This window comes from Trichosurus vulpecula, chromosome 2, assembly GCF_011100635.1.
Source record: "Trichosurus vulpecula isolate mTriVul1 chromosome 2, mTriVul1.pri, whole genome shotgun sequence".
NCBI lineage: Eukaryota > Metazoa > Chordata > Mammalia > Diprotodontia > Phalangeridae > Trichosurus > Trichosurus vulpecula.
In genome coordinates, this window is record NC_050574.1 from 197,168,485 (window position 1) to 197,181,380 (window position 12,896).

General features: G+C 36.0%; 1 protein-coding gene across 4 annotated transcripts in view; it reads left to right on the forward strand.

Annotated features, from left to right (window-relative positions):
* The window catches only part of NBEA (neurobeachin), a 768,499-nt gene that overhangs the window by 523,612 nt on the left and 231,991 nt on the right, over positions 1-12,896 (forward strand). For all 4 annotated transcript variants that reach the window (XM_036747790.1, XM_036747792.1, XM_036747793.1 and 1 more), the window contains one exon: positions 9,058-9,201. In XM_036747790.1, coding sequence (XP_036603685.1) covers positions 9,058-9,201 — 144 coding nt within the window. The remainder of the gene's footprint in view (positions 1-9,057; positions 9,202-12,896) is intronic.

Below are 12,896 nucleotides of genomic sequence, written 5' to 3' on the forward strand. Positions count from 1 at the left end.
GGGTAGACACCCCCCAACTCACCAATGGGTTTGAGACTCCTAGGTTGTCCTTGGTTTAGCCCATCTGCTGAAACAGTTTACCAGGGTGTGTGGCAGCTGTGCATGCTACAGCTTCTTGGAGCCGTAGGTGAGAGAGTTAGGTGGAACAGGTAGACACCAAAAGTGGAAAGCAGCCCTGAAAAGGGCTCATCACCTCGTACAACGAAGATACTACTCCTCCCTGAACACACCCTATACCCCAATTTGGAGATAATTAAAGAAGGAACTAGTATTAAGAGGGATCAGAAAACTCTTCTTTCAGAAGGTATGTTTTTAGCTGAGATTTGCAGGAAGTTAGGAGGCAGAATTGAGGAAAGAGACAGTTCCAGGCATGAGTTCCAGTCGATAAAGTGCCTGGAGTTGGGGGACACTGTGTCCAGAGATGAGTGTCTAGTACTAGGAAGGACAAGGCCAGTATCACAGAGCCACAGAATATGTCAGAGGGTATGAGGTGGATATATAATGTTAGAAGAGTAGAAAAGTAGGAAGGAACCAGATTATGAAGGGATTTAAAAGCCAAACAAAAGAAAAAATGTATTTGATCCCAGAAGCTATAGGAGTTAGAGTTAATTGAATAAGAAATTGACACGGCACATACATGAATTTTATAAAAACCAATTTGATATCTTAGTGGAAGATGGGCTGGAGTGGGAAAAGACTTGAATCAGAGAAACCAATCAGCAAGCTCTTGCAATAATCCAAGTGTGAGGTGATAAGAGCCTACACCAAGGTGGGAGCAGTGTCAAAGGAGAGAAGGCGGTGTAACAAGAGCTATTGCAAAGGTAGAAACAAAAGGACTTGACAATTGTTGGGAAATAAGGGATGAGAAAGAATGAGAAATCCAGGGTGATCCCTAGATTGCAAGTCTGGAAGAATGGTGGTGCCATTGACAGTAATAGTACCTGGTATATATCGATTAATAACAAGGAAGTTAAGAAAGGAGGGGAATTTTGGGGGAAAGATAATGAGCTCAGTTTTGGATATACTAAATTTAAGATGTCTATGAGATATTCATTTCAAAGTGTCCACTGTGCAATTGGAAATGTAATACTGGAGTCAGGAGAGATATTAGGGATAGGCAAACAAATCTGACAGTTATCTGCATTGACATGATAATTGAATCCATGGAACTGATGAGCTCACCAAACAAAATAGGATAGGGGGAGAAGAGAAGTGGACCCAAGACAGGACTCTGTGTGATAGCTGTGGTTAATGGGCTTAAAGATCCAGCAAAGGAGACTGAGAAAGAACAGACAGGAGAGCAGGGAGAAGGAAAGTGAAGGGAAAGGAACAAGCATTTATTAAGCAACTACTGTGTTCTAGGCACCATGCTAAGGGCTTTGCAAATAACTCACAACAACCCTGCAAGGTAGGTGGTATTTTTTTCAGCTGAGGAAACTGAGTCAGGCTGAGGTTATATGACTTCCCCAGCATCACTCAGTAAGTGTCTGAGGCTGGGTTTGAATTTGGGTCTTCCTGACTCCATACCCACTTCTCTCTATCCACTGTGCCATCTCGCTCCCTCAGGACTGGGAAAGAACAGTGTAATGAAAATCTAAGGAGAAGACAGTTATTAATAAGAGAGTAATTGCCAGTGTTACAAATTGTGGAGGTCAAAAAAAAGGAAAGTGAATTAAGAAAAGGCCATTAGAGTTGACAATTGAGACCATTGGTAATTCCATAGATAATAGTTTCAGTTGAATGATGGAATCTGAATCCAGACTGCAGAGAGATGGAGGAAGTGAGGGGAAAGGAAGTGGAAACATTAATTGTAGACAACCTTTCCAAGAAGTTTAGCCATGAAAGGGAGGAGAGATAGGATGCTAGCAAAGATAGACAGACTGGGTGGAATGGAATTACTTGTGTGTACAGAGAGGTTTGCCTTACCAAAGAAAAGAGCCACCTCTTCATGTGAAATAGGGAAAGGACTATAAAGTGGCAGAAGGCATCTCAGTGATAGAGAAGAAGAGGAGGGAATAAGACAAAACAAAACTCTTGGCAAATGGCCTCAATTTTTTCACTGAAATGTGAGATAAGGTTTTCACGTGGGGGGGTGGAGAGGGAGCATGGGAGCCATGGGAAGTTTGAGGAGAGGTGAAAAGGTTCAGAAAAGCTGCTCTGGTAAGTGCAATAGTGCAAAGTGAGTCAGGGAGATATAAAAGGATTGTCTTAACCAAATTGAGACCCTGCTTGAAATTATGTAACATAAATTTGTGGTAGACCCAAGTCAGCAGTTTTGTGATATACTCCAGCTTTGTTCAAGAGCGTGTGAGTAAGAATAAAGACTGCAGGTTGTTGCAGCAATGCAACAGGGCAAGACTGATGATAAGATACGGGGGCAAGGGGAATCAAGAGAAGAAGCTGTGTAGAAATGAAGTGGTTCACCAAGGTGACAATAAGGAGAAAAGGATGGAGTGTAACCAATGCAGGATTGATGGCTTGAGAAAGACTTGAAGAATTGAGGGATTAATGGTCATCATAAGTACAAAGGACAGATTTGGGGGGTTGCAAGGGAGAGTAAGAGGTGGAGTGACACAGTAGATTGTGATCAAATAAAGGAATTTCAGAGATCATGAACATGAAAATGGTGCATATATGGATAATTGCAAGATCGATAGTATGACCATATCTTTGTGTAGCTCTGGTGGGGTAGAGGAATAGGTCGTGAAAAATGAATAAATTGAGGAGTTAGGAGGTTGGGGTGTTTGAGGCAGTATCATTATGTATCTTGAAGGCCACTAATGTGAAGGCAGGAGTTGAGGAAAAGAGAAAGACTATGAGCCAGGCACTAAACATATTGAAGAACGAAGGAAAATGTCCTTGAGGTTAGTAGATAGTAGACAGTAGAATCTTGATTTGGTGATAATTATGAATTATATGAACCGCAAAGGAAGAGGGGATGTAGAGTGATGGCGTTGGAGGGAAAGCCTGGAGAGCAAGAAGTATTGCATTTCTTCTACCAGTGAATCAGGAATATGAGGAGAGGTCTAATAAGTGCTGACACTGGTGGCCAGAAAGCTATGTCATCAAGAGGGAGCCAGGTCTCAATGAGTGAAAGAAGATGGAAGGAACAGAAAAGGGAAATATTTATGATAAAAGCTACTTTGTTACCTGTGGAGCAGGCATTTCAGAGAACACAGTGGAAGGTATGGAAAGAAGGAAGGAAACATTTCTTAAGTACCTACTATGTGCCAAGCACTATACTAAGTGCTTTACAAATACTGTCTCATTTGATCCTCATAACAACCTATTATTATCCCCATTTTACAGTTGAGGAAACTGAGGCAGACAAAGTGACCTGCCCAGAGTCACCCAGCTAGTAAGTGTCTGAGGTCATATTTGAACTCAGGTTTTCCTGACTCTAGACCTAGTGTTCTATCCACTGCACCACTTAGCTGCCTCTAGATGGATAGCTTTAGAGTGGGATGTTGGTGGGGTTGGGTTAAGGAGAATGGGAATGAGATAACAGTCAAAGAAGAGACAAAAACAGGGTTTAAACACTAGCAGCCAGGGGTTCAAAATCACTGGGATTTGAGGAAATGACAAAGTAATGTTCATGATTTAGGAATGAATATGAATATCATTCAAATATACTGGAGTGCCTGGCTATTTCCTTCTCTAGCTCATTTTACAGATGAGGAAACTGAGGCAAATAGGATGGGGTGATTTGCCATGGGTCACACAATATACAGTAAGTGTAGGAAGCTAGATTTGAACTCAGGTCTTCCTGACTCCAGGCCTCGTGCTCTATCTGCTGTGCCACCTAGCTGCTCTTATGTATTTATCATCATATTTTAGCAAAATTTGGAGAGGCTCATCTTTAGTGTGTTAGTTACCAGATTAATTTTTTTCAGCTACAGCAACTCACCAAGACTATCTACTGTGGAACTGAGGGGTTGTGATTTGCATTGGTAGAAGAAATACACACTTCCGGAGGCATAGACTAGGCATAGGAGTTGGTTGTGTGTCTTTGACTGACTGTATCTGGCATTTCAAAGCTACATTTCAACAGTGTCGGAATTCACCATTGACTGGGGTTCCCCTCCCCAATTCTCTTTTCCTTTCCATTAGTATATATCATCAAAAGTTGACTACTAATTTCTCATACAGAATAGAAGATTAAATTATCTAATGTATTTTCACCACATAAGCAGTAGCAGCATATGTCAAATAAAATGCCTAGAGACATTTCAGGCAAAGGTATTCTTTAGTAAAATTTATCCATATATAATTTAATTTTTTCAGTTACCCACCTCATTTGTAGTATGTGGGAATAGGTATAATTGGTTTATTAGTTTTTGTTTTTATTTTGTTTTTGTTTTTATCAGGGGACCATCTCTTATATACTGCACATACTCTGCCTTTCAGTTTTCTAAGTCATTTCATTGTTATTACTGTATTTACTTTAATTGTTTCTCAGTAGAATCTTACAGAAGTGTAAAAAGGAAGAACACCATTTGGTTTATGTCATATAATCTTCATCTTAGGAAAAAAAAGAGTTTCAACAAAATAGTTTCAACAGCTAGGCATATTGTACTATGAATTCTAAAGTATGAAGAATGTTGTCACTTATTCTTTAGATGAAGTTAAAAATGGCAAAAGGGAATTTTATGTCAAATATTTTTGTATTGTATATTCTCCTGTTTTATGGATGTTTATTATAATTAGAGAAGCCTACTTTAGAATAGTTTAAAATTTTCTTAGAAAAACAAGAATATATATCCTCTCACTGATCCAGCTTTAAATATAGTTTCCATTTTCAAATCCAAGGAAAGATCTAGTTGGTGATTGGTGGTTTTTGCTTGTTAATTTACTGACGAATGGATAGAGAGGCCAAAAAGTACACTTCAGTACAATACATCTACTGAAGACAGATGATCGCAAATAAATTTTCTTCCCAACTAGTTTTTTATTTGTTGGGTATTATACTAATTCTTTGTAAGGACAATGTTTACAATCCTTATAATGAGACAGCCCTTTGAGACTTTACACTTCTTGCCTGTAATTTTGACAAATGGAACCTTAATTCATAAAAGATCTAGTGATTAAAAAGCCATACACATTGATTTAGATAAATGTATGGTAAGGGATGACAAAACCAAGAAGCTTGACTCACAGCTAAATGATAAATTTAACAAACCAACAGAAGAAGTGAGGTCATAGTTAAGGGAAGTGATTAATTTCATATATTTCTTTTAGATGAATATTTATTTTATGGCTATAAAATTAAGTTGTTTTCAAGGGTTAATATAGATTTTGTAGCTCCAAATATACTTAACAGTACTTTTTATTGTCTTATTTGTTCATTAATTTCAACTGTGTAAAACAACTTTGCATTTTTTTTCACTAACTTAGCAAATTAGCAGGGCATTTAGCTTCCCATAAAAACATTGCTTTAGTATTTTTATTCATGGTTAAAAAGAGATTCATACAAATGACTAAGTACAAAGTCAAGAAATTACCCCTACTCAGAGACTGAATCTTAAGTATAGGATGTTTCATGAAACTTTTTACTGTGGCCAAACCTACCTGTATCCAGTAGAACCCATGGGAAGTTTTTCTTATTCTGTAGTCAGCCCCACTACCTTAAACTACTAAGTAGGAAGCTGATCCATTGAGAAATTAACACCAGTGTATTCAGAACTGAATGGATGAGAAGACTCAAAGAGTTGTAGTTAATGGTTTAATGTAGATGTGACAGGAGATGTCCAGTGGTGTATTGTAAGGACCTATACTTAGCTCTAGGTTAGCATTCTTATATATGACTTAGTTAAAGGAATAAATGGCATTTTCATCAGATTTTCAAAGGAATACCTTACACTGGATGGCAGAGTCAGGATCTAGAGCATAGGTTCCCAAAGTGGGCAATAATGCCCCCGGGGGGGGCACTGGCACAATGAGGGTGGGCAGTAATAGCTTGGGGTGAAATTGGGGGGCGTTGAATAAAAATAAGGGGGCAGTGGAAGGATAAGGAAAGAAGAAAAGAAAATTTTGAAAAACCGTACATTTCATCTGTTGTGTAACAGAGTTAAAGTCATAGTGATTACATTATTTTCCAAATAAACATACAAAATACAAATTATAACTGATCAGTGGTCAAGTCCACTGACATGTTTTAACAAGCAAGTATTGGCAGGCAAGGGGGTCACACATTGTGAGGAAGTCCAGCATGCGTCAGCATGTGCTTGTAATGACTTGTTTGCAATATGATACTCTTTGGTTACATGATGCAATACTGCATCATCAAAATTTCTATGCAGGAAAAACCCAAAAGTTTACAATATATTATTAAATTTAAGATGCATCTTTTTAAAAAAATTTTTTTGAACTAATACAAAATTTTTAAACTGTTAAAGGGTTAAAAAAAAAAGTATTTCCTGGAGGATGATGAGTAATTTTTTTTTAAAGGAGGCAGTAGGCCAAATAAGTTTAGGAACCCCTGATCCAGAGTATTGGAAGGATTCAGATAAGATGACTCCATAGAGATCAGTGTAAAGCAATATACTTTAATACAAAAAAAAATTACTCCACAAGTATAAAATGGGAAAGGCAGCAGGTATTTTGAAAAAAGGCTTTTGAATTTTAGTGGACTACAAATTCAAAATGCATCAGTTGTGTGACATGGCAGCCAAAAAAGCTAATGTGATCTTGGACCTCATTAAGAGAGGCATAACTTTTAAGAAGAGGGAAGTTAACTGTCTCCACCCCCAGTGCTCCCTAGGACTCTCTCTCTCTCTCTCTCTCTCTCTCTCGTCAGACCTTATCTAGAATACTTTATTCAGTTCTGGGCACCACCATTTAAGAAAGATATTGTAAGCTAGAGAATGTCCAAAAAAAGGCAACCAGCATGGTGAAGAATGCAGAGTCTATGATAAATGAAGGTCAGTTGAAGGATCCAGGCATATTTAGCTTACAGAAATGACTCAGAGGGTACATGCTATCATGTGAATGAGGGTAAATTAGTCTTCTCTTTGGCCCTGCCTGGGCTAAAATCTTAAGTAATGGATACAAATTGCAAAGAGACCAATTTAAGCTTGATATCAGGAAAAAACTTATCAACAGTTAGAGCTGCCCTAAAGTGAAATGAACTAAGAGTTTTTGTTCCTTGGAGGTCTTCAAACAAGCATTAGTCACGCATTTATAGAAAATGTTATAATAATGATTACTTTTGTGCATTTGTTGGACTATGTGAGCAATGAGGTACTTTAAAAATTTTAAATTCTGTGGTTCAGATATTCCAAATTTCAGTCTTCTTTGTAATGTTTTATTTGTCCATGGGTATGGCCTTGTCATCATTTTATTTTAAAATGGAAGGAAAAGTAATTTTAGAAAAATCCATATTTATTTCATTAACTGAAAAACCTACTTACACAACTGTTGCAAATAGTTTTACTATAAAATAACATAGTTATTACTACTGATGATATTTATGAGTCTCTCTCTCTGAGTAGAGAGTAAGTTCTTGAATTATTTCATGGAACTCATAGTGACATACTTATAAATAAAAAAAGTTGAGGTGAACTTGATAGAAAAGTTAAATAATAATCTATATCATTGTCAGTACTTAAAAATTATTAGGTAGGTAAAGTTTGTCTTTGTCACCCCTGATTTTTTGTCCTTGCTGTCCCTCCTTTGAGGTTTCTAGTACCTTCCTAATAATAATTGACATTTATTTGGCAATTTCTTTGCCAACTGCTTTACATATATAATCTAATTTAAGTCTTGTGGCAAATTTGTGAAATAAGTGCTACATTTTTCAGATGAAGAAACTGAGGCTCACAGAAGTTAAATAACTTGCCTAGAGCCACACAGCTCATAAATGGCAAAAATATTCCTGACCCCAAGTCTAAGTATACTGATTCTTTCTACTATACTCTCCCACCGTTTCTTCGTATTTTCTTCATCCATATAAAAACTTGCTCTCAGGAAATGACATAATATAGTTATTCACCACATATGTAAATGATGGATGAAATTTAATGAGTTAACTTTCCTAGAGCTATTTGCATTTTAAAAGGAAAGAATCCCCTTAAAAGAATGCATTTCCAGTTTTGGAATTTAAACTCTTGATGACCAGTTTGGGCAGGTATTTTTGTACATATGTGTTGTGAAATCATACCTCATAGATAAGCTACTACTCCTAAGGCAAGCCTTATTCTATATTATTTCATTTTCTTAAATTTTATCAGGATTGTCCAATTCTAAATGCTTCTTAGACTGGCAACAGTTTGACAATGTACACTTCAATACTTTCATGATTTCACTGATGTGGTTATTCCTTGCCCTGTTGTAAATCATAATCCTGCTATGTGGCCAGTAATAATATAACACTTTTAAGGTGCTATATAAATATATGAAACATTTCATTTTACAAAACATTTTACACACTGTTACGTGTTACACACTGTCAATACAGATGGCATCTGCTCTTCAGTTAATATTCTTAGAGGTTTGCCTGGGGCATTAAAAAGTTGAGTGACTTGCCCAGTGTCACAGCTAGTATGTGAAAGAGGCACATATATTCACACATATGTAAATAATATAATACATGAGGGATCTATGATTTCTTTACTATAGAATCCGAGTATTAGAATTCCTCCACCAGGCAGATTGCAACCCAATATGTCTGTCACTTAACAGAAAAGTTCTAAAGAATTTACCTATGATACATAAATGTTAAATGACTTGCCCAAGATCAGACAGCTAGTAAGTATCAGATGTAGGATTTAAACCCAAGTCTTACTAACTTCACACTCAGCACTTTATGTACTTAACTACCTTGCCTCTAAAATTTTTAATTATTTTTAATTTTTAATTATAGGTTAAAAAGTAGACATAAATTATTACCACCTGAAATAACTGACATTTTAGCAATTAATTGTAAAGTAATGAAAATCAATTTATAACATCATCCTTTAGTATGTCATTATTATAAGAATCCACTTTCTAATATTTATTCACTTTAAAATAAAATCCTGAAATTAGATGACCTAAACTATAATATTTTATTATTCTCAGGCACTGAAGAAGATGTTCTCAAGTCAAAGAAAACTTTCAGAAGTCAAGCTGTGGTGAACCAGAATGCAGAAACAGAGCTCATGCTAGAAGGAGATGATGATGCAGTCAGTTTGCTACAGGAAAAAGAAATTGACAACCTTGCAGGTAACATTTTAATATCTGTCATGCAGATATAAAGGATAAGGCTTTCTGTATATCTCTGAGTGTACATATAGAGATATCTATCCATATAAACACACACATGTGTTTGTGTGTACATAGAAAAGCTATGACATAACTACATACTTCATTTCCAGCTCTTATCATGGGAGTGAAAAATGTATGCTAGTGACTCAGTCTGTTATATTCCTAGTATTAGAGGAAGTTTACGATCTTATAGAATGAGTTCTACCTTCTTAGTAGAAAACTCATATTCAAATTATGCATATATATCCATCAATCCCTATCTGATATATTCTGTTTACGTTATAATTGCTTCCTTGAACATCATGCTGCTCCTGGCCACAGGAACTTTTATTCCATTCCTCCTTATTGCCATTCTTGAGATTTTTCTTGCTCCCTGACTGCTGTCAGTGCTTCTGCTACCTGAGACTGAAGAATGTAGCTGTGGCTCTCTCTGCCCAGCTCCACGCTTGCTGCTCTCCCAAGCTCCATTGCTGGTTCTTGGTCTCACCAGCAGCACTTCTAGCCTTGTCTCATTTTCTTATACCCCTCTTCAACCATGAGTCTCCATTCTACTCTTCATCCCAACCCTTTATACCTATAATTCCATTCTCTTCCCTGAATTTTAGGTACCTGTATCTACTCCTTATTACTTATTTCTCCCAAGTAGGTCTAAGACCAAAATGAAAAGCTAAGGGAGACATTTTTGCCCATTGTTTTTCTGTAGTTACTAGGCAAGTTAAAACTGAAAAATCACAAACGGGTTTTATGGTTTCCTTATGGTTTATGGCTTCCATAAGAAGCTAATTTGTGTTTTATTCTACATCAGGAACACTTTACCTTAAAATTTCAGTAATTGCATTTTAATATAATTGATTTCCATTGTAATCCTGCATGTTATATTTATGCATTTAGAACATGATTTGAGAAAGGTTCTTTGCCAAAGGAGTCTAACACAAAAATGGGTAAGAACTGTTCTACAATAAGCCCAAGAGTTGCGAAACCCTAACCAGTAGTGATGTTTGATGACTGTAGAAAGAGAAGCAAATAGGCCCATCTCAAAAGAAAAATAAAATTATGGAGAACCCTCCTAGAATGGAGACATAGCAATTAAAGTTTTCTGTCCTGAAGAGGTTCTGCCCATGCACCCTCCAGTCTTTTATTCCTAACCCCTTACTGTCTTCATCTCCATTCTTTGATCTTCCTATTCCCACCAAAGAGGAGAAATGTTTTTCATTTTCATATCCCCCACACATCATAGTGTTTTGCATATAATAGGTATTGAATAAATGCTTATTGAATTGGAGAAATCATTTACTTTAGGCAGAGGTGGTCAAAATACTTCTGTAGCATAAAGTACTTTTATTTCTAGAAACCTGGTTTGAAACTCACAATTTATTTTCCTTCATTTGGTAAATATTTATTAAGTGTTTTACATGTGCTAGATATTTTGTGTGATATAAACTCATAGGAATGTTGGTATGTGTGGTGTACAGCAGATAGAGTGCCAGGTAGGAAGATAAAATATCTTATCAAAACTGGTTCTTTTTCCAGCTCCTTACATAATAGGGACTCAGTGTTTGTTAAATTGAATTGGGTTTGCTGTAAACCTTAGTACCAGGCATTGTTTCTGTATAGAAAGGTGTTCTAATGAAAAAAAAAAAGAAGAGAAATTATTTATTTTAAATTACCTTAGGAATGAAAGATGATGACAAGGAAAAGGCTGTTTTTGTGGCTTATCATGTTTTAATGGGTAGAAGATAACTAAACTTTACATAACACACAATTCATCATTGATCTCAGATCTACTACTGATTTTTACCAGTTCATTATTGAAAGGAATTATTAATGAAAAAGGACACAAGAGAGAATTTGTAATAAGATCCAGGGAAAGAGAATATATATATGTATATATATACACACACATATATGACCCTGTTGAGTCATGCATTCTATGTTTGGCAGTAGCCTGAAACATGCAACGCTCTTTACATGTATGACTTTTGATAGGTTTGACAGTACTTATATTTTGTTTTCAATTATTCTAAGTCTTGGCACATCTTCCTTGAGTGGTAACCAAAGGTGTGCGAAGTATTTTAGGTTTGGACTTACTATAATTTTGTGCAGGCTAAGATTATGGGTTTGTTTGGGGTTTTTTTTTTGCTTTGTTCCTTTTACCTTAGCTAATGGTGCCTAGTATTATTGGGGCAGGGGGGAGGCCTTTCCTAGTTGTAAAAGTAAATTACGCTAATTCCTTCATGGAAAGTCCACAGTAACTCCAGGCTCCCTTTGCTGGATCATAATGAAAAAATTTGGAGCCCATTTTATAAGCAGAATTATTGTTTTTCTTTTTTCTAATATGAGAAATCCACCTGCTAGCTTACTGCCTTTTTAAGTTCTATGAGACCTTATAGATTTTCTTTATTAGCTAAGCATTTTGCTTTACAAAATGGCTAGTGGTTCATTCTCTGTTTGCTTTTTTGTGTGTGGTTGACTCCAAAGATCCGTCTGGGATCTTCTCTTTTTTCTCTGTGTTCCTTCTTTTGGTAATCTCATCTAATTCCATGAGCTCATCCCTCTATAGATGACTTCTGATATATTCTATATATTTAGCCTTTAACTCTTCCCTAAACTCTAGTCATTCATATCTAACTGAATCATGACTATCAGATGGATATCCTCCTGGAACTTCAAACTCAGCATATTGGCACCAGTTCCAGAAGTATTCCAGTGTTAACATTTCATGTATACTGGAAAATATCAGTACTCTTTACTATTTTACCTAAATACCATAACAAGTATTTTAAAAGGGTGGGTTTTGGTGTGAAATGTTTTCAAAATCATTTTGAAATTCAAAGTAAATTATATTCACTTTTCTTCCTCAGTCCACATTGTTAATTTACCACTCTACTGTTTCCCTCTCTCATTTCAAAGAACTCCAGTAAATTAAGAAAAATATCTCCTCTTATGGAAAAGGTACTGCTTTTTCTCAAATAGATACATATGTTTAATGCTCTTACATTTTTATCTTTTATTTTTCTAGGCAATAAATAACTGATTTCTGTGGCATTTTACAATTCACAAAACTTCTTCCCAGTAACCCTATGAAGCAGTTAGGATATGTATTATTATTCCCATAATATAGATGAGGAAACTGAGCCTCAGAGAGGTTAGTCAGCGCCAAAATTCCATTTGAGATCTCTTGACTTCGACTTTTTCTGCTTCCTTCATAGTATACCACTCTGCCTCAAGTAACCATTTAGAAAAACTTCCAGTTCTATTATTCATAGAGCCATCTTTGGAGAAATGTTCAGTACAGTAAAATTCTAGTATCGTAAAATCATTTGGACATTTCCCTTGAGGGAAATATAATAGAACTTTATCAGTAATACTAAATGTGCATTAATGCACAAAGTAGGCCAGCCTTTCTAAGCAAGCCTCATTTCAAATGATATGTTATATAATATTATTTTAATTATAATATTTACAGGGTACTTAAAGATAAAAAGCTGAACAGGGATGTCAAGTAGCATTGTTAATCTAAAATACCCAAGCCACAGAAAGTATGCTTGAAAAAAAATTGATAAAAATACCATTGCTGATACTCCTCTAAAAAGAACTTTAGATTTTTAACTTAGAACAAATTCCCTGGGGGGTAGTTACAGGCTACCCCTGTT